This window comes from Schistocerca cancellata, chromosome 12 (genome assembly GCF_023864275.1).
Source record: "Schistocerca cancellata isolate TAMUIC-IGC-003103 chromosome 12, iqSchCanc2.1, whole genome shotgun sequence".
Taxonomy (NCBI): Eukaryota; Metazoa; Arthropoda; class Insecta; order Orthoptera; family Acrididae; genus Schistocerca; species Schistocerca cancellata.
The window spans coordinates 57,112,975-57,133,676 of record NC_064637.1 but is presented as its reverse complement, the minus strand read 5'-3'; the positions used below and the strand labels follow the sequence as shown (position 1 = coordinate 57,133,676).

Below are 20,702 nucleotides of genomic sequence, written 5' to 3'. Positions count from 1 at the left end.
TATTACTTTGAAAAATCGTATATCATTTTGAGATAATCTTTAAATGAATAAAGATAGATAGGCAGATAAATAATATGAATTGATTACACGTTCGAGTTTACAGAAAACATTAATTTGTGGTTGCACGTACTGTTGCATCAATTCTACAGCTCTTCGCAACTCATCGTCGTTCCCTGAGTTTGCTTATGATCGCTTGATTATTATTATTATTATTATTATTATTATTAACGACACAAGTAAGAGAGTATCCGGAATAGAAAACGTCTTTCGGCGAACACTTTCAAATCTTGCGCGACATATCGTATTGCCAACAACTGTTCGACAAACGATATCGAAATCTCTACAAAGACCTCCTTTAAACAGTTTAGTATGCGAACAATTAGGGGTAACACAGCCCCTTGAACGAGTCACAAATTACGATAATATTCAAAGCAAGGAAAAAATAGTTTGAAATCTTAAAGTATATATTTTCAGCGAAGTTGAAAGTCTAACAGTTTAGCTTTCGATATAATCAGTAACTCCAACAGTGTTACCAACAATCATAACCTCGTCATGTGTGTACTGTGGATACTGTGATTGTCATGTGGGCTCTGAATGTAAACATACTGTTGTTTTGTGTGTGTGCTGTGTAAAACACATATTTACGAAGAAGCAAGAGGAAACAAGTAAGCGATGGATAAGAAGGGTAAGTAAATATTGGAAGCTGGACTAAATTAGAACCACAAAGAAAAGAAAATTCTAAATATCGTTATTTATTTTCGGTGGGTATGCTCCTTAGCTTTTACGTACACATTCTAGCTTGCGAAATGCTGATGAATGCATCCTACATAGAATGGTTGTATGCCAACTGTGGTCCGTAACTTTGTGCATGATTAAATTTATTAAAAAAACTTGGGTTTCCAGAGATACAAGATTATTTTATCGGAATATTGGAGGAAGAAGAAGATGTTTCAGCTGGAATTGCCGCAATAAGGACCTTACTTACCGTTCTGGAGCGAGACAAATGTAAGTTTCGTTTTGACGGAAAAGAAATACAAACTCCTTGTGGTGGTTTGAACGTCGTGAGTAAAATATCGTTAACGCAACACTTTTGTATACATTTTCCAGCAGAGACAGTACAAGAGTTGGATTCAAACCTTCGCGCAGCCGGAGATGCAATGCGAAAGACAGATCATCCAGGTGCAGCTGTCAGATCTGGATGTGAGCTGTTTCTGCGTTTCATTACCCTCGCCAAGCTTGATACAGAGGTATGTTGCAAATGAATCCTGCCTGACAATGATTCCTTTAATGTATTTACCCCAGGGACTTTAGAGTCATTTGACAATCTCATTCCATTTTTGTCTGTTGCCTCACTCTCCTCCTTCCTAAATTCGTACTTAAACTAATAGATGTATGTAACATATGTTATCTATCAAAATTTCTCTTCCTTCTCATTTGTAATGCCTGGTTGATCTAGTAATGGACTAATCCTAAATAGTTTAATGTAAGTTCAGATTAGATTAGATTAAGTTATCGTTCCATAGCGCCAAAAAATGAGATGATACTTGTGGGTGTGGAACATGTCAGAAAGTATAACTTGAAAAATAATACATTTAAATATAATATCTACTACCCTGATCTTTTGTCAGGAGATTGTCAAAATAACCACCTACAGTGCAGTGAACTGGTACATTTATTTGTGGATTTAACACGCTGTCAGAATGAAACACTGTTATGCACTATTAATAAATTTATCATACACATAATACCTAATCTTGACTGTTGTGACCAAGTGCTGTCAAAACTGAAATCTAACAGACATTTTTACTTAAGCTGGCTTAACAATCTCTGTTAAGATATTCCTCTATAGAGTAGAAGGAGTTGCCTATCAAAAAGTCTTTCAAACTCTGTTTAATCTGTTTTTAATGGTTGCTGGCAATTTATTGAAAATGTGTGTTCCTGAATATTGGAACCCCTTTTGGACCAAGATAAGTGATTTTATGTCTTTATGTAGATTGTTCTTATTCCTAGTATTGATATTATGTATTGAGCTGTTGGTTGGAAATAGAGATGTATTACTTGCAACAAATTTCATTAAGGAGTGAATACAGTCAGAAGCAGTGTTAGAATACAAAGTTCCTTGAATGGGTTTCTACATGGTATTCTTGAATTTACACCACAAATAATTCTTGTCGCATGCTTTTGCACCCTAAAAACTTTTGCTTGCTCGGTTTGATGAGTTACCCCTGAATATGATGCCACACGATATAATAGAATGAAAGTAAGCAAAGTATGCAAGTTTTTTATGTTTATATCTCCTACATCTTACATCATTGTCACTGCAAATACAGACTTGTTTAGGCGCTTAAACAATTCTGTGCCCTTCCCAACTGAATTTATTATCAAGTTGTAAGCCCAGAAATTTACGCATGCTGGAAGGAAATCTCTTACATGTTCTGAACTACATATAGTAGGTCTTCTCAAAGTTTAATGATAGTGAATTAGCTTTAAACTATTTATAAATGTTGGTGAAAATTTGATTAGCAGCTATTTCTAAATCTGTACTTGACTTGCTACTTATTTTCATTCAACCTATTCCATGTTCTAGTAAGATTCTCATCCACTTTATTTTTAATGTTGTTTAGTTTCATGTAGCTGTACTATAAATGTTCTTTAGGTTCTGTTTTCATTTTGGTCTTTGTGTTATTCAAAGTTTGTTGTGTGTGTTTCTTGTCAGGATACTAGTATACATCATCTACACAACTTTCTAAATAATTTACTTTTAGCCCATTTCACCTTTTTACATAAGCTTATTTACTGAAGAAGCCTTTTTTATGATGATCTTAATAAGTCTCCCTTACTTTGGCACCTCGACCAATATTGCTTATTGGAAACAAAATTCTACCTTGTTTCCTCAGTTTTTATACATTTGTGAGGTAGCACTCAACTGCAAGGTTCTCAATGGCCAAGGTTTGGAATGTAACATTTTTTCTTGATACTTTGTATGTCATTGTTTTTGCAATTAGATTGAATTCTTTGTTCAGCTGTTTACTTCTTACATTGAACAGTTCATCTTAAGTTACTTATTCCCCGTCACCAATTGTCAGCAATAAATCTTTGGTATCTTTCCTTTTGTCTTAAAGTTCTTAGCACCCTTGTTACTTTAGGTTGAGTGTTGTTATGTATTTTTGAGTAATTTTTATTCAAAATCTTACAACTAATGACCGCCTCCATATTGGAGTAATATGCAGATTTAGACAAAATTTATTTCTCCCAAAGACTGCTAGAGGTTCAATCAACAGTAAAGCAGGTGGCAACCTGTGGTAAATTGTATGATACTGGGAAAATGCAATCTGTGTATAACAGTTCTGGAACTCACTCTAGGATGTTGCTGGAATTACTGGAGACTGGGTTAGCACCTGTCTGCTTTGACCAGTGACGTCACCATGCCAAGAATTCCTAGTTCTGTGTATCCAGTATGGCAAACAAAACATGTCAGAACCCACGCAAAAATCCAAATACTACACAAACCAATACACTGACTAAACTCAATGAGATTAGCTGGATGACAACAGGAAAAAGGGAGTTTTGGGCAGGGAAAAACTAAAAATTTGATAATAAAAACACCACCACCATTCAAAATGCAGCACTCTGCAAAAAAAAAAAAAAAAAACCAAAGATGATGTGACTTACCAAATGAAAGTGCTGGCAGGTCGACAGACACACAAACGAACACAAACATACACACAAAATTCAAGCTTTCGCAACAAACTGTTGCCTCATCAGGAAAGAGGGAAAGACGAAAGGATGTGGGTTTTAAGGGAGAGGGTAAGGAGTCATTCCAGTCCCGGGAGCGGAAAGACTTACCTTAGGAGGAAAAAAGGACGGGTACTCGCACACACACACATATCCATCCACACATATACAGACACAAGCAGACATATTTAATTTTTTCCCCCTAAGGTAAGTCTTTCCGCTCCCGGGACTGGAATGACTCCTTACCCTCTCCCTTAAAACCCACATCCTTTCGTCTTTCCCTCTCCTTCCCTCTTTCCTGATGAGGCAACAGTTTGTTGCGAAAGCTTGAATTTTGTGTGTATGTTTGTGTTCGTTTGTGTGTCGGTCGACCTGCCAGCACTTTCATTTGGTAAGTCACATCATCTTTGTTTTTAGGTATATTTTGCCTTCGTGGAATGTTTCCTTCTATTATAACTATATATAACTATAACTATAACTATATATAGTTATAGTTATATATATAGTTATATATATAGTTATATATAGTTATAACTATAACTATAACTATATATAACTATATATAGTTATATTTATATAGTTATATTTAAAAAGAAAGATGATGAGACTTACCAAACAAAAGTGCTGGCAGGTCGATAGACACACAAACAAACACAAACATACACACAAAATTCTAGCTTTCGCAACCAACGGTTGCCTCGTCAGGAAAGAGGGAAGGAGAAGGAAAGACAAAAGGATATGGGTTTTAAGGGAAGTCCTGATTGTGGCGCTCACCTGCACGGCGCCAAACACGCATACGACCATCATTGGCACCAAGGCAGAAGCGACTCTCATCGCTGAAGACGACACGTCTCCATTCGTCCCTCCATTCACGCCTGTTGCGACACCACTGGAGGCGGGCTGCACGATGTTGGGGTGTGAGCGGAAGACGGCCTAACGGTGTGCGGGACCGTAGCCCAGCTTCATGGAGACGGTTGCGAATGGTCCTCGCCAATACCCCAGGAGCAACAGTGTCCCTAATTTGCTGGGAAGTGGCGGTGCGGTCCCCTACGGCACTGCGTAGGATCCTACGGTCTTGGCATGCATCCGTGCGTCGCTGCGGTCCGGTCCCAGGTCGACGGGCGCGTGCACCTTCCGCCGACCACTGGCGACAACATCGATGTACTGTGGAGACCTCACGCCCCACGTGTTGAGCAATTCGGCGGTACGTCCACCCGGCCTCCCGCATGCCCACTATACGCCCTCGCTCAAAGTCCGCCAACTGCACATACGGTTCACGTCCACGCTGTCGCGGCATGCTACCAGTGTTAAAGACTGCGATGGAGCTCCGTATGCCACGGCAAACTGGCTGACACTGACGGCGGTGGTGCACAAATGCTGCGCAGCTAGCGCCATTCGACGATCAACACCGCGGTTCCTGGTGTGTCCGCTGTGCTGTGCGTGTGATCATTGCTTGTACAGCCCTCTCGCAGTGTCCGGAGCAAGTATGGTGGGTCTGACACACCGGTGTCAATGTGTTCTTTTTTCCATTTCCAGGAGTGTATATACACACACACATAAACACACACACAAAATTCAAGCTTTCGCAACCAACGGTTGCTTCATCAGGAAAGAGGGAAGGAGAGGGAAAGACGAAAGGATATGGGTTTTAAGGGAGAGGGTAAGGAGTCATTCCAATCCCGGGAGCAGAAAGACTTACCTTAGGGGGAAAAAAGGACAGGTATATATATATACACACACACACACACACACACACACACACACACACACACACACACACACACACACACACACACACACACACACACACACACACATCCATCTGCACATATAGAGACACAAGCAGACATATGTAAAGGCAAAAAGTTTGGACAGAGATGTCAGTCGAGGCGGAAGTACAGAGGCAAAGATGTTGTTGAATGACAGGTGAGATATGAGTGGCGGCAACTTGAAATTAGCGGAGGTTGAGGCCTGGTGGGTAACAGGAGGAGAGGATATACTGAAGGGCAAGTTCCCATCTCCGGAGTTCTGACAGGTTGGTGTTAGTGGGAAGTATCCAGATAACCCGGATGGTGTAACACTGTGCCAAGATGTGCTGGCCGTGCACCAAGGCATGTTTAGCCACAGGGTGATCCTCATTACCAACAAACACTGTCTGCCTGTGTCCATTCATGCGAATGGACAGTTTGTTGCTGGTCATTCCCACATAGAAAGCTTCACAGTGTAGGCAGGTCAGTTGGTAAATCACGTGGGTGCTTTCACACGTGGCTCTGCCTTTGATCGTGTACACCTTCCGGGTTACAGGACTGGAGTAGGTGGTGGTGGGAGGGTGCATGGGACAGGTTTTACACCGGGGGAGGCTACAAGGGTAGGAGCCAGAGGGTAGGGAAGGTGGTTTGGGGATTTCATAGGGATGAACCGAGAGGTTACGAAGGTTAGGTGGATGGCGGAAAGACACTCTTGGTGGAGTGGGGAGGATTTCGTGAAGGATGGATCTCATTTCAGGGCAGGATTTGAGGAAGTCGTATCCCTGCTGTAGAGCCACATTCAGAGTCTGATCCAGTCCCGGAAAGTATCCTGTCACAAGTGGGGCACTTTTGGGGTTCTTCTGTGGGAGGTTCTGGGTTTGAGGGGATGAGGAAGTGGCTCTGGTAATTTGCTTCTGTACCAGGTCGGGAGGGTAGTTGCGGGATGCGAAAGCTGTTTTCAGGTTGTTGGTGTAATGGTTCATGGATTCCGGACTGGAGCAGATTCGTTTGCCACGAAGACCTAGGCTGTAGGGAAGAGACCGTTTGAAGTGGAATGGGTGGCAGCTGTCATAATGGAGGTACTGTTGCTTGTTGGTGGGTTTGATGTGGACGGACGTGTGAAGCTGGCCATTGGACAGATGGAGGTCAATGTCAAGGAAAGTGGCATGGGATTTGGAGTAGGACCAGGTGAATCTGATGGAACCAAAGGAGTTGAGGTTGGAGAGGAAATTCTGGAGTTCTTCTTCACTGTGAGTCCAGATCATGAAAATGTCATCAATAAATCTGTACCAAACTTTGGGTTGGCAGGCCTGGGTAACCAAGAAGGCTTCCTCTAAGTGACCCATGAATAGGTTGGCGTACGAGGGGGCCATCCTGGTACCCATGGCTGTTCCCTTTAATTGTTGGTATGTCTGGCCTTCAAAAGTGAAGAAGTTGTGGGTCAGGATGAAGCTGGCTAAGGTAATGAGGAAAAAGATTTTAGGTAGGGTGGCAGGTGATCGGCGTGAAAGGAAGTGCTCCATCGCAGCGAGGCCCTGGATGTGTATAAGGAAGTGGCATCAATGGTTACAAGGATGGTTTCCGGGGGTAACAGATTGGGTAAGGATTCCAGGCGTTCGAGAAAGTGGTTGGTGTCTTTGATGAAGGATGGGAGACTGCATGTAATGGATTGAAGGTGTTGCTCTACGTAGGCAGAGATACGTTCTGTGGGGGCTTGGTAACCAGCTACAGTGGGGCGGCCGGGATGATTGGGTTTGTGAATTTTGTGTGTGTGTTTGTGTTTGTTATTGTCTCTATCGGTGTGCCTACGCTTTCATGTGGTAGGTTACATCATCTTTGTTTTTAGATTCTGTAGCTTGCCAGACGGGGGCGTTGGTGCATTGATGGAGACAATAACAAACACACACACAGACAGATTTCGAGTTTCAGCAACCCAGGGTCGCTTTGTCGGGGGGGGAGGGAGGGAGAGGGCAAGATATTCTGCTCGTGTCTGTATATGTGCGGATGGATATGTGTGTGTGTGCGAGTGTATACCTGTCCCTTTTCCCCCCTAAGGTAAGTCTTTCCGCTCCCAGGATTGGAATGACTCCTTACCCTCTCCCTTAAAACCCACATCCTTTCGTCTATCCCTCTCCTTCCCTCCTTGAATTTTGTGTGTGTGTTTGTGTGTGTTTTTTATTGTGTCTATCTACCAGCACTTTCCCGTTTGGTAAGTCATGGAATCTTTGTTTTTAATATATTTTTCCCATGTGGAATGTTTCTTTCTATATATATATATATGTATATAAAACCGGCAAAACCCTACAAAACACACCGTAATGTCACGGTTTCCCAATCTCCAGTTCACTCAACTCAAAAGTGCAGTTATAGTGTCGGTGGCTTCCCCCCTCCCTCTCCCCCATGTTGCATTTGCTAACTGTTTGCACGGTGAGTGTTGGGAGGTGAACATGACGAATGATGAGTCTGATAGGACAAGATGGCATAACCCATGCGAAAGTATTTTCAATAAGCATTGTAAGTGAATCAATGATTTTTAATTAAATCATGGAAGAAGGTAGGTGGATCAATGCTAATTAATATATTGAGCATGTTACTATTATTAATAAGCATTGATCAATCTACCGTCTCCCATGATTTAATTAAAAACATTGATCCATTTAATCAGTGGTTACACAGGCATCTAAGAGGATGGTTTAAATTCTGTGGCATATTTTGTTTTATATGACAACATTCTGCACAATACATTGTGATACCACGTAATTTCGTACATTCCACATCATGATGACTGGAGCACACTAAATGACACTATAACATACCTCACAAATACATCACTACCACACAATTAAATAGTTAGAGCACGCCACTTCTTCATGTACCATCTTCTCGGCAACAACATTTCACATCCTCTCCAAAACAAGCACACCGCAGCTCGATAACATCAGACAACGCATCGTGGTACAGCACAACTGCATCACAGGTCAGGTGGTGTCCTGCAACCAAGGATACCCGTATTGCTGGAATCTACATACCAAGTAGGACTACAGGGGATATTGAGTTATGCAAGAAAAGTCACCTGTTTTTTTGACTCGTGGAAAAGATTTATGGAAATCCTACAATGTAAGCACTGGCAGCCACTTAAAGATGGATGCCAACAATTCTAGAAAGCCTACTTACAAAATTTCATGAAGTAGTGTTAAGTGAGGAATCTAAAAATATTGCTGCTGTAGGGATTGTGAAGACAAGAGTTGACCAATTTCTGGGTCACAGAGTCATTCAAGCAGTTATTCCCACTCTCTGTACCCTAATGGTGCAGTAAGAAGTTCTAGTAGGAAGCATTTTTTGCCAGAATTTTCAAAAAGTAAAATAATTTAGTGGCTTTTCACCATACTTATGAATTTACAAGTGTACTAGGTTTGTTTTATATGCCTGTTCTATGTACTGCATGTTTAAAAGGATCCATTTCAGAGAATCTGTCACTAATGAGCAAATGTTATAAATTACAGACATTTGCCGAGTGTAAGGCAATTATGCTGCATCGAGGGAAGTTGTTTCTGAAGAAACTGATGGAGGCAAGAGGCAAGGTCGCCAAGCTGGCCTCTAATTTCATAATAGATGGCTCGGTGAGTAGATTGATCCTAAGTTCAGTGTGTAGAAAGCTTTCAGGTGTGTTAATTTGCATTGAAATGTGTGCACATGAGTTTGCACTCCATATTCCTGGCAAGACTGGAAATATTTTCTGTTTTTGTACTGTTCACTAGCGTAGTGACCACTGCTTTGTTCCATAGTCTTTATGGACCGCACAGATTATTTTGTTTTTCTGAATTGAATTTTTATGGTATTCAAAAACTGCAGCAGTTTCTAAACTTTTCAGGCTAATTAAGACCACAGAAGCATGGTATTTTTTGAATGTACTTGTGCCAAGAAGAGATTCTGGCAGCTGGAGTCAGAGGTTTTTGTTTATCACATCTTTTGTCTTCTTGTGGTGATAGTGGCACAGCGACTTTCATACTCTAACATGTATTTTTTTATATCTAGCTGAGAAGTGTAATACTAATTTCCATAATTTAGCTTTAAAATTTTTTAATATAACAAAATATTTTCTAACAATTTTAATCCCCTATTTCATCCACATAGGGGTTGACTTTTCAAAAAGAATAAAACATATGTACACTCCTGGAAATTGAAATAAGAACACCGTGAATTCATTGTCCCAGGAAGGGGAAACTTTATTGACACATTCCTGGGGTCAGATACATCACATGATCACACTGACAGAACCACAGGCACATAGACACAGGCAACAGAGCATGCACAATGTCGGCACTAGTACAGTGTATATCCACCTTTCGCAGCAATGCAGGCTGCTATTCTCCCATGGAGACGATCGTAGAGATGCTGGATGTAGTCCTGTGGAATGGCTTGCCATGCCATTTCCACCTGGCGCCTCAGTTGGACCAGCGTTCGTGCTGGACGTGCAGACCGTGTGAGATGACGCTTCATCCAGTCCCAAACATGCTCAATGGGGGACAGAGCCGGAGATCTTGCTGGCCAGGGTAGTTGACTTACACCTTCTAGAGCACGTTGGGTGGCACGGGATACATGAGGACGTGCATTGTCCTGTTGGAACAGCACGTTCCCTTGCCGGTCTAGGAATGGTAGAACGATGGGTTCGATGACGGTTTGGATGTACCGTGCACTATTCAGTGTCCCCTCGACGATCACCAGTGGTGTACGGCCAGTGTAGGAGATCGCTCCCCACACCATGATGCCGGGTGTTGGCCCTGTGTGCCTCGGTCGTATGCAGTCCTGATTGTGGCGCTCACCTGCACGGCGCCAAACACGCATACGACCATCATTGGCACCAAGGCAGAAGCGACTCTCATCGCTGAAGACGACACGTCTCCATTCGTCCCTCCATTCACGCCTGTCGCGACACCACTGGAGGCGGGCTGCACGATGTTGGGGCGTGAGCGGAAGACGGCCTAACGGTGTGCGGGACCGTAGCCCAGCTTCATGGAGACGGTTGCGAATGGTCCTCGCCGATACCCCAGGAGCAACAGTGTCCTAATTTGCTGGGAAGTGGCGGTGCGGTCCCCTACGGCACTGCGTAGGATCCTACGGTCTTGGCGTGCATCCGTGCGTCGCTGCGGTCCGGTCCCAGGTCGACGGGCACGTGCACCTTCCGCCGACCACTGGCGACAATATCGATGTACTGTGGAGACCTCACGCCCCACGTGTTGAGCAATTCGGCGGTACGTCCACCCGGCCTCCCGCATGCCCACTATACGCCCTCGCTCAAAGTCCGTCAACTGCACATACGGTTCACGTCCACGCTGTCGCGGCATGCTACCAGTGTTAAAGACTGCGATGGAGCTCCGTATGCCACGGCAAACTGGCTGACACTGACGGCGGCGGTGCACAAATGCTGCGCAGCTAGCGCCATTCTACGGCCAACACCGCGGTTCCTGGTGTGTCCGCTGTGCCGTGCGTGTGATCATTGCTTGTACAGCCCTCTCGCAGTGTCCGGAGCAAGTATGGTGGGTCTGACACACCGGTGTCAATGTGTTCTTTTTTCCATTTCCAGGAGTGTATTTTTACTTCTAATTTAGAGGCAAAATACAAATTTTTATGGGTTTAGTTGTGAAAATGCTTTCATAATGAAATAATTCCATAAGACTTTTCCTCTTCTATTTCACTCACTTCAGGGATTGAATATCCAAAAATGCTGAAAAACAGATTTTTTAAATTTCTATGTGATTTCTAAACAATTTGATCTTCCTTGAGAAAATAAAAAAATAATAATAATAAATATTACATGACAGCAGTAAAGAAACTTATTGGGTCATGGCAAATGACCCATCCCAACTCATCCAAATTCCAATGATTCACCAACAGACACTGACATCTCATAGGGGGGGAACCATGGGAATAGGGGGAGCTGTGCTCCCATCTTTGATTATATATATATAAACGTTCATTTGCTGCCAGTTGCTATGATATATATCTTTGATATGCTAGTGTACTATGTGCGTGCTTGGCCGTCTCGGATAAACATTTTCCAGATAAACATTTTCTTCAGTTTAGCTTTAATAATGCATTCATAATGACATGTTATAAAAAATAAAAATTTCCATAAACACTGAACCATATCTTTTTTTTTCCTCTCTCTAGCTGAAAAACCAAATCCCAATTTTCATAGTTGTCATCTTAAAAGTGCTTTAGATTTATTTTAAAAAGAACTTCACCCACTTTTTCGGTCCCATAGGGATTAAATTTCCAAAAATGGTGAAGCACATTTCATTATATCCGACCTGTAAACCAAATACTAATTTTCATTGGTCTAGCTTCAAATTTTCCTTAATAGTGACATGTTGTTTGGGCAAGACATATTATCAGGGGTGGGCGTAAAATAATTTGATCCTTTCATCGCCCACCAGACCCATCTCCTGATGTAACCAAAAATTTTAGAGAAATCTTCAGTTTACATGTATATAATTTCCCCAATCATACTGTAACCATCAGTGGAAACTTTAATCATTCAACAATCAGCTGTGAAAATTACAGTTTTGTTAGTGGTATGTGCGATAAGACATCCTGTGAAACATTATTTCTCTAGGAACAGATAGTTTGTAACCCCATTCATTATGGAAGTATATTGGATCTGATGGCAACAAATAGACCTGACCTCTTTGAGGATGTCCACATCAAAACTGGTATCAGTGACCATGATGTGGTTGTGGCAGCAGTGATCCCAAAGTACAACGGACACCTAAAACAAGCAGAAAGATGTATATGTTCAGTAACCTAGATAAAAAATCAATGGTTCATATCTCGATGGGGAACTTGAAACTTTCAGCACAGGGCAAGAGTATGTAGTGGAACTGTGGCACAAGTTTAAGAGAATAGTTGACCATTCACTGCATCAATATGTACCCAGTACAACAGTCCATAATGGGAGGGAATCTCCATGGTATACAGTCACTGTAAAGAAACATCTAGAGAAACAAAGATTACTGGATTATAGATGTAACTCAATGACTACTGTAGTAGAAGGTTGTGAGATGATCATTCCCAGAACCCAAAAGTAATTTTAGCTATGTAAGTGTCAGGAAGTTGTTTCTGAAAGTATTTGTATGGAGTGTAGCCATGTACGGAAGTGAAACATGGACGATAACTAGTTTGGACAAGAAGAGAATAGAAGCTTTTGAAATGTGGTGCTACAGAAGAATGCTGAAGATTAGATGGGTAGATCATATAACTAATGAGGAGGTATTGAATAGGATTGGGGAGAAGAGAAGTTTGTGGCACAACTTGACTAGAAGAAGGGATCGGTTGGTAGGACATGTTCTGAGGCATCAAGGGATCACCAATTTAGTATTGGAGGGCAGCGTGGAGGGTAAAAATCGTAGAGGAAGAGAAAGAGATGAATACACTAAGCAGATTCAGAAGGATGTGGGTTGCAGTAGGTACTGGGAGATGAAGAAGCTTGCACGGGAGAGCTGCATCAAACCAGTCTCGGGACTGAAGACCACAACAACAATAAAGGCTGTTAGTGGTAGCAGAGTTAGTGAATGGCAGGTAGCAAAGCAAAATCTGAAATGCTTAACTCCATTTTCAAATGTTCCTGTACAAAGGAAAACCCAGGAGAATTGCCGCAATTTAATCCTTGTACCACTGAAAAGATGAATGAAATAAGTATTAGTATCTGTGGCTTTGAGAAGCAGCTGAAACCATTAAATTTGAACAAAGCCTCAGGGCCCAATGTAATCCCTGTCAGTGAATCACTGTTGGAACCGGACAACTCATACATATACCTGGGTGTAACAATATTGTGAAAAGGAAAGTTGCTACTCACCATATAGCAGAGATGCTGAGTCGCAGATAGGCACAACAAAAATACTGTCGCAAATATGGCTTTCGGCCAGTAAGGCCTTCATCAGAATTAGATGATCCTCCATTCCACCCAGTCTTTTTACTTCTCTCTTTTTCCGCTATTCCCTCCCACTCCCCACCTCTCCGCTGCTCTCCATCTAACCTGCTGAGTGCACATAGCAGCCCTACCCTCTTTCCACCTTGTCCCTGCACGCTCGCCAACAGGATGTCACTGACCAGCACCCCTACCCTACTATCCCTCTATCCCTCCCTCTCCCCACCCCAGCCTCCTCTTTACCGCCCACCCAGTCACCACTCTCATCATGCCCTGGTACTGCTGCTCGTAGTGTGGCATGAGACTGCAGTCGTGTGTGTGTGTGTGTGTGTGTGTGTGTGTGTGTGTGTGTGTGTGTGAGTGAGAGAGAGAGAGAGAGAGAGAGAGAGAGAGAGAGAGAGAGAGAGAGAATTGTGTTTGTGTGAGTGTGTACATGTGTGTTTGTCGTCTAATTTTGACGAAGGCTGTACTGGCTGAAAGCTATATTTATGACAGCATTTTTGTTGTGCCTGTCTGCGACTCACCATCTCTGCTATATGGTGAGTAGCAACTTTCCTTTTCACAATATTGTTACAGTCCATCCTGGATTTAACACTTTGTAGGGATATGAAGTGGAATGATGACATAGGTTCAGTCGTGGGTAAAGCAGGTGGTGGACTTCGGTTTATTGGTAGAAAATTGGGGAAGTGCAATCAGTCTAAAATGGAGATTGCTTACGAATCACTTGTGTTACCCGTCCTAAAATTTTGGTCAAGTGTGTGGGGCACGTACGTGATGGGACTAACAGCAGATATTGAACCTGCACAGAGAAGGGCAGCAGGAATGGCTAGCAGTTTGTTTAATTCCTCTGTGTCACAGAGATACTGAAAGAACTGAACAAGACTCTTGAAGATAGACATAAACTATCCTGAGGAAGTCTCTTAATAAAGTTCCAAGAAATGGCTTTAAATGATTACGCTTTGAATATATTACAACTCCGTATGTATCGCTCACGTAGGAATTGTGTTGGTAAGATTAGAATAATTACTGCATGCACAGAGGCATTCAAACAATTATTATTTCTGCACTCCATATGTGAAAGGAGTGGGAAGAAACCCTAATAATTTGTATAATGAGACGTGCCCTCTGCCACGCAACTCACCATGGTTAGCAGAGTAAATACATAGATGTTGATTTTTCAAAAAAATCTTTCATCCCCTGTTTCACCCCTTAGGATTTTGAAAAATCCCTTCCTGTACAGAACTTGCAATATAAGATCAACAACATCCCCAAATGCATGGTTTCTATCCTATTGTTATTGTTCTTTTGTTAACAACTTACAAAGTGTGCGCAAATATTTGACTGATTTGGACTGCCCACTGTCTCCCAATTGTTAAGGCCCCGGAAGCAAGCACATTAAACCATTGAGCTGTTTAGCCAAATGCTCAAACTTGTTCAAAATATGTGATGTATTAAATGTGTATTTTGGCACCACTTAAGGCATTGTGAAATAATAAAAATCATTTGGGCGCAACCAATAATTTAAGGTATCTGGGAAATAAGTATAATCAATTCATCAGTGAACAAACATAATTTATTATTTGCATGTGGATAATGTATCAGTAACGTCTATTCAAATTAATTATATAATTATGTTTTGAGTACACTCATAGCCAATTAGTAATTTTCAAATTGTGATATTTTTTGAAACAATGAGGTACATGTAATGGAACTTGAAAGTGTTTACATTCCCACATTGTTTCATTCCATTTCTTATTTTTTGTACATACTTTGCAGGCTGTTGGGTTATTTCTAGTGGTGTATATGTATCAGAAAGTAACAATATTATGAAAAGTAAAGTTGCTATTAACCTTATAGCAGAGATGTTGAGTCACAGAGAGAGACAACAGAAAGACTGTGACAATTAAAGCTTTTGGCCAGTAAGACCTTAATCAAAAATAGATGACACACAATCACACACTCACACAAACGCAGATCACACACACGACTGCAATGCCAGGCAACTGGTGTGGCTTCAGTTACCTGAGACTGCAGTCATGTGTATGGGGAGGGGGGGGGGGGGGGGGGAGATGAGCGCGCGAGCGCACGCGCACGCACTTGTCATCTATTTTTGATGAAGGCATTACTGGCCAAAAGCTTTATTTGTGAGAGTCTTTTTGTTGTGCCTCTCTGCGACTCAGCATCTCTGCTATATGGTGAGTAGCAACTTTTCTTTTCATAATATTGCTGATGATCTTCATGTTTTATAAATTTGTGATGGCACATTTGGTATTAATGCTTCTGCTATTTTAAGTAATTCTGTTTCTTTTTCATATTGTTTTTGTTGTAAGGAGTATATTAATCATAAAGTACGATATCAGATGTTTAAAAAAAAGATATTTCAGTGTCCTTTCAAGTATTGTCTCATAATACTCAACCTGCTATTCTCTGATCTTGGCAGCCAGCAACAATTATTCCCATATTGTAATCAATAGTACATTCTAGTGCAAAAGTAGGGTTTTGTTGACTTTCGTTTTGTTCAGTCATTTCTACATTTTTGTACCACCCTGTTTATACTTTCACTTTAACAGTAATGTGCCAATGCAGCTTCTCATTATGAATTCCAACTTTTTTAATTTTAATTTAACAGAATCTCCTGGCATATATTTCCTATTACAACTATTAGACCAACAACATTTGTTCCATTTTCAGCTAAAGTTACAAACAGTTTCACCAAAGAGTACCAACTACCCAAATATAAAGTGTGCCTTTTATCTGGTATTGAAATCACAATGGCAACTAGTTTCAATGTTGTTACATCATCTTCAGGCCCACACTTGTTGACAGCAACCGTATGTGTCTAACACTAGTAGTCAGTGGTGAGACAGGCATGCGGAAGGCAGGTACTTACTATGCCTATCTCACCTCTGACTACTAGTGTTAGACACATATGGTTGCTGTCAACAAGTGTGGGCCTGAAGATGATGATGTAACAACATCGAAACTAGTTGCCAATAAAACCAACACCTTAATACAGCTGGAGGTATTTCACCATTTTTTTAACATATATCCTACTAGCTGATGTCCCAAGTCATCCGTTTCAATTATGGATATATGAAGAATATTTTTGTTGTTGTTGTTGTTGTTGTCTTCAATCTGAAGACTGGTTTGATGCAGCTCTCCATGCTACTTTATCCTGTGCGAGCCTCTTCATCTTCATTAAACTACTTCAACATACATCCTCCTGAATCTACTTACTAGATTTAGCTCTTGATCTGTATCTATGATTTTTACCCCCTTCAGTTCCCTCCAATACTAAATTGGTGATCCCTTGATGTCTCAGAATGTTTCCTATCAACTGGTCTGTTCTTCTAGTCAGGTTGCGCCACAAATTCCTTTTTCTCCAATTCTATTCAGTACCTCCTCATTAATTACATGATCTGCCTATCTAATCTTCAGCATTCTTATGTAGCACCACATTTCAAAACTTCTATTGTCATCTTGTCTAAACGGTTTATTGTCTGTGTTTCAATTCCGTACATAGCTACACTCCACACAATTGCTTTCAGAAAAGACTTCCTAACACTTAAATCGATATTCGATGTTCACAAATTTCTCTACTTCAGAAATGTATTTCTGGCCCTTACCAGTCTACATTTATATAATCTTTACTTCGGCTATCATCAGTTATTTTATTGCCCAAATAAGAAAATTCATCTACTACTTTGTATGTCTCGTTTTCTAGTCTAATTCCCTAAGCATCATCTGATTCAGTTCGACTACATTCCTTTATCCTTTTTTTTGCTTTTGTCTGTGTTCCATCTTATATCCTGCTTTCAGACACTGTCCATTCTGTTAAAGTGTTCTTCCAAGTCCTTTGCTGTCTCTGACAGAGTTACAATATCATCAGAAAATGTCGAAGATTTTATTTCATCTCCATGAATTTAAATATGTTCTCCAAATATTTCTTTGGTTTTCTTTACTACTTGCTCAATGTTCAGATTGAAAAATATCTGTGACAGGCTACAAACCTGTCTCACTCCCTTCTCAACCACTACTTCCTTTTCATGTCCTTCAGCTCTTATAACTGCCATCTGATTTGTCTACAAGTTGTAAATACCCTTTCTCACCCTGTATTTTACACCTGCTACCTTCGGAATTTCAAAAAGAGTATCCCAGTCAACACTGTCAAAAGCTGTCTCTAAGTCTACAAATGCCATAAATGTAGATTTGCCTTTCCTTAACCTAACTTCCAAGATAAGTCTTAAGGGTCAGTATTGCCTTCTGTGTTCCTACATTGCTCCAGAATCCAAACCGAGCTTTCCTGAGGTTGGCTTTTATCAGTTTTTCCATTCTTCTGTACAAAATTAATGTTAGTATTTTGCAACTGTGACTTATTAAATGGATAGCTCAGTAATATTCACACCTGTCAGCACCTACTCTCTTTGGAATTGGAATTATTAAATTCTTCTTGAAGTCTGAGGTTATTTCGCCTGTCTCATATATCTTGCACACCAGATAGAAGAGTTTTGTCATGGTTGACAGTCCCAAGGCTATCAGTAGGTCTGATAGAATGTCATCTGCTCCTGGGGGTCTTGTTTCCACAGAAGTCTTTTCAGTACTATGTCAAATTCTTCTAGCAATATCACACGCCCCATCTCCTCTTCATCTTCTTCCATTTCTATAATATTTATTGGGAAATATATAGAGCATGTGTACCTTATGATTTATGTTGTTTCTCTCTTACCTAACTAACAACAACATAAATGATTGTATTTTTCTCCTTCAATAGAGCTGACTTATACAGTTAAAATGTTATTTAATGAAAATTGCTTCATCAATTTATGTTCTTATTTATACACATTGTGGACATCAGCACTTTTCTGTTACTGTAAACTTACTGTCTGAGCTACACGAGAATGCCTCATGACCCATCCTCATAGCTTTACTTCTGCCAGTACCTCATCTCCTACCTTTTAAACTTCACATAAGTTCTCTTGTGTACCTCGTGGGACTAGCACTCCTGGAAGGAAGGGTATTGCAAACACACAGCCAGGGGCATTGTTACCAGAATGAATTTTCACTTTGTGGTAGAGCATGTTCCATTTTGAAACTTGGTGGCAGGTTAAAGCTGTGAGGGTGGGTCTTGAGTCATGCTTGAATAGCTCGGATGGTAGAGCAAATGCCCATTACAGGCAAAGGTTGCAGGTTCGAGTCCCGGTCTGGAGCACAATTTTAATCAACCAGTAAGTTTCAAATCACTGCACACTCCAGAGTGAAAATACATTAGTAATCATATGATGTCTTTATAGCAACTATGATTACAAAAGTTAGTAAACCAGTCAAGAAAGCTACATGTGTGTTTCTGCTAGAAAGAGCACGTAAGTGGTTGTTAGCATCTCACTTAAACAGTGAATAGACCTCACTTAGTTCCAGTTGGATGGATGTAGAGTAATTATGGGCAAAGTTTAAGCTGATTGTAAATCGAGGTCTGTAGAGTTACTTCCCTAGTAAGTGGATCAAGGATGGGAAAGACCCATCATGGTTTAATAATGAGATTTGGAAAACACTGAGGAAGCAGATTCTGTTGCACTCTCAGTTCAAAAGAGAAAGTGCAAATGATATCAAGCAAAGATTAGTAGACATTGGTGTGTCTGTGAAAAGATCTGTGCATGAAGCAAACAATAACAGCCACCATCATATCTTAGCAAAAGACCTGTCAGAAAACCTGAGAAAATTCTGATCCTGTGTAAAATTGCTAAGTAGGTCTAAGGCTTCAGTCCAGTCACTTGTTAACCAATCTGATGTGGCAGCTGAAGATAGAAAAACAAAAGCCAAAGTTTTAAATTTCAAATTGAAGAAATTGTTCACGCAGGAGAATTGTTCAAACATACCATTGTTTGACCATCGAACAGACTCCCGTATGGACGACATAGTAATAACCATCCCCAGTGTGGAGAAACAACTGAAAGAGTTGAAAAGAAATAAGTCATCAGGTCCAGATGGAATTCCATTTGGTTTTTCAAAGAGTACTCTACAGCACTGGCTCCTTACCTAGCCTGAATTTATTGCAAATATCTCACCAAGCGCTAAGTCCCAAGTGACTGGAAAAAGCACAGGTGACTCCTCTATATAAGAACAAACAACATAAGAACAGACCTGCAAAATCACAGACCAATATCCGTAACATTGGTTTGCTGCAGGATCCGTGAACACATCCTCAGATTAAATATAATAAATTTTCTGGAGACCAAGAACTTATGACCACGAATCAGCACGGTTTTAGAAAGCATCGCACTTGCAAAACTCAACTTTCACTTATCTCACATGATATACTACGAACTATGGATGAGGGGCAACAGTCAGATTCCATATTTTTTAATTTCTGGAAAGCGTTTGACAGGGTGCCCCATTGCAGGCAGAAGGTACGAAAACATGGAGTACCTTCATAGATATGTGAGTGGCTTGAAGACTTCTTGAGTAACAGAAACCGTTATGTTGTCCCCAACGGCAAGTGTTCATCGGAGACAAGGGTATTGTAAGGAATGCCCCAGATAGGACCACTATTACTCACTATAAACATAAGTGATTTGAGGGATAGGATTGGCAGCAAACTGTGGTTGTTTGCCAATGATGCTGTGGTGTACGGTAAGGTGTCAAAGTTAAGTGACAGTAGCAGGATACTATATGACTTAAACAAAATGTCCAGTTGGTGTGATGAATGGCAGCTAGCTCTAAATATAAAACAATGTAAGCTAATGTGGATTAGTAGGAAAAACAAATCCATAATGTTCGGATACAGTGTAATTAGTGTCCTGCTTGACGGAGTCATGTTGTTTAAATATGTGGGTGTAACACTGCAAAGCAGTATGAAATGGAATGCACATGTAAGGATTGTTGTAGGAAAGGTGAATGGTCAGCTTCGATTTATTGGGAGAATACAAGGAAAGTGTGGTTCATCTGTAAAGGAGGTATATGAGACACCGGTGCGACCTATTCTTGAGTCCTTCTTATGTGTTTGGGATCCGTACCAGGCAAATTAAAGGAAGACACTGTAGCAATTCTGAGGTGGACTGCTAGATTTGGTACTGGTAGGTACGAACAACAATCGAGTATTATGGACATGCTTTAGGAACTCAAATGGGAATCCCTGCAGGCAAGACGACATTCTTTTCGAGGGACACTATCGAGAAAATTCAGAGAACCAGCGTTTGAAGCTGACTGCAGAACGATTCTATTGCCTTGAACATACATTGCACGTAAGGACCACAAAGATAAGATTTGAGAAATTAGTGCCCGTACGGAGGCATGTA

The 20,702-nt window shown here is 41.0% G+C and overlaps 1 protein-coding gene across 1 annotated transcript in view; it reads left to right on the top strand.

Annotated features, from left to right (window-relative positions):
• The first annotated feature begins 524 nt into the window (after positions 1 to 524).
• LOC126109812 (translation initiation factor eIF-2B subunit alpha) overlaps positions 525 to 20,702 on the top strand; it is an 80,342-nt gene continuing 60,164 nt past the window's right edge. The window contains exons 1-4 of the mRNA XM_049914872.1: positions 525 to 685; positions 904 to 1,005; positions 1,108 to 1,247; positions 8,987 to 9,103. Coding sequence (XP_049770829.1) covers positions 673 to 685; positions 904 to 1,005; positions 1,108 to 1,247; positions 8,987 to 9,103 — 372 coding nt within the window. The 5' untranslated portion in view covers positions 525 to 672. The remainder of the gene's footprint in view (positions 686 to 903; positions 1,006 to 1,107; positions 1,248 to 8,986; positions 9,104 to 20,702) is intronic.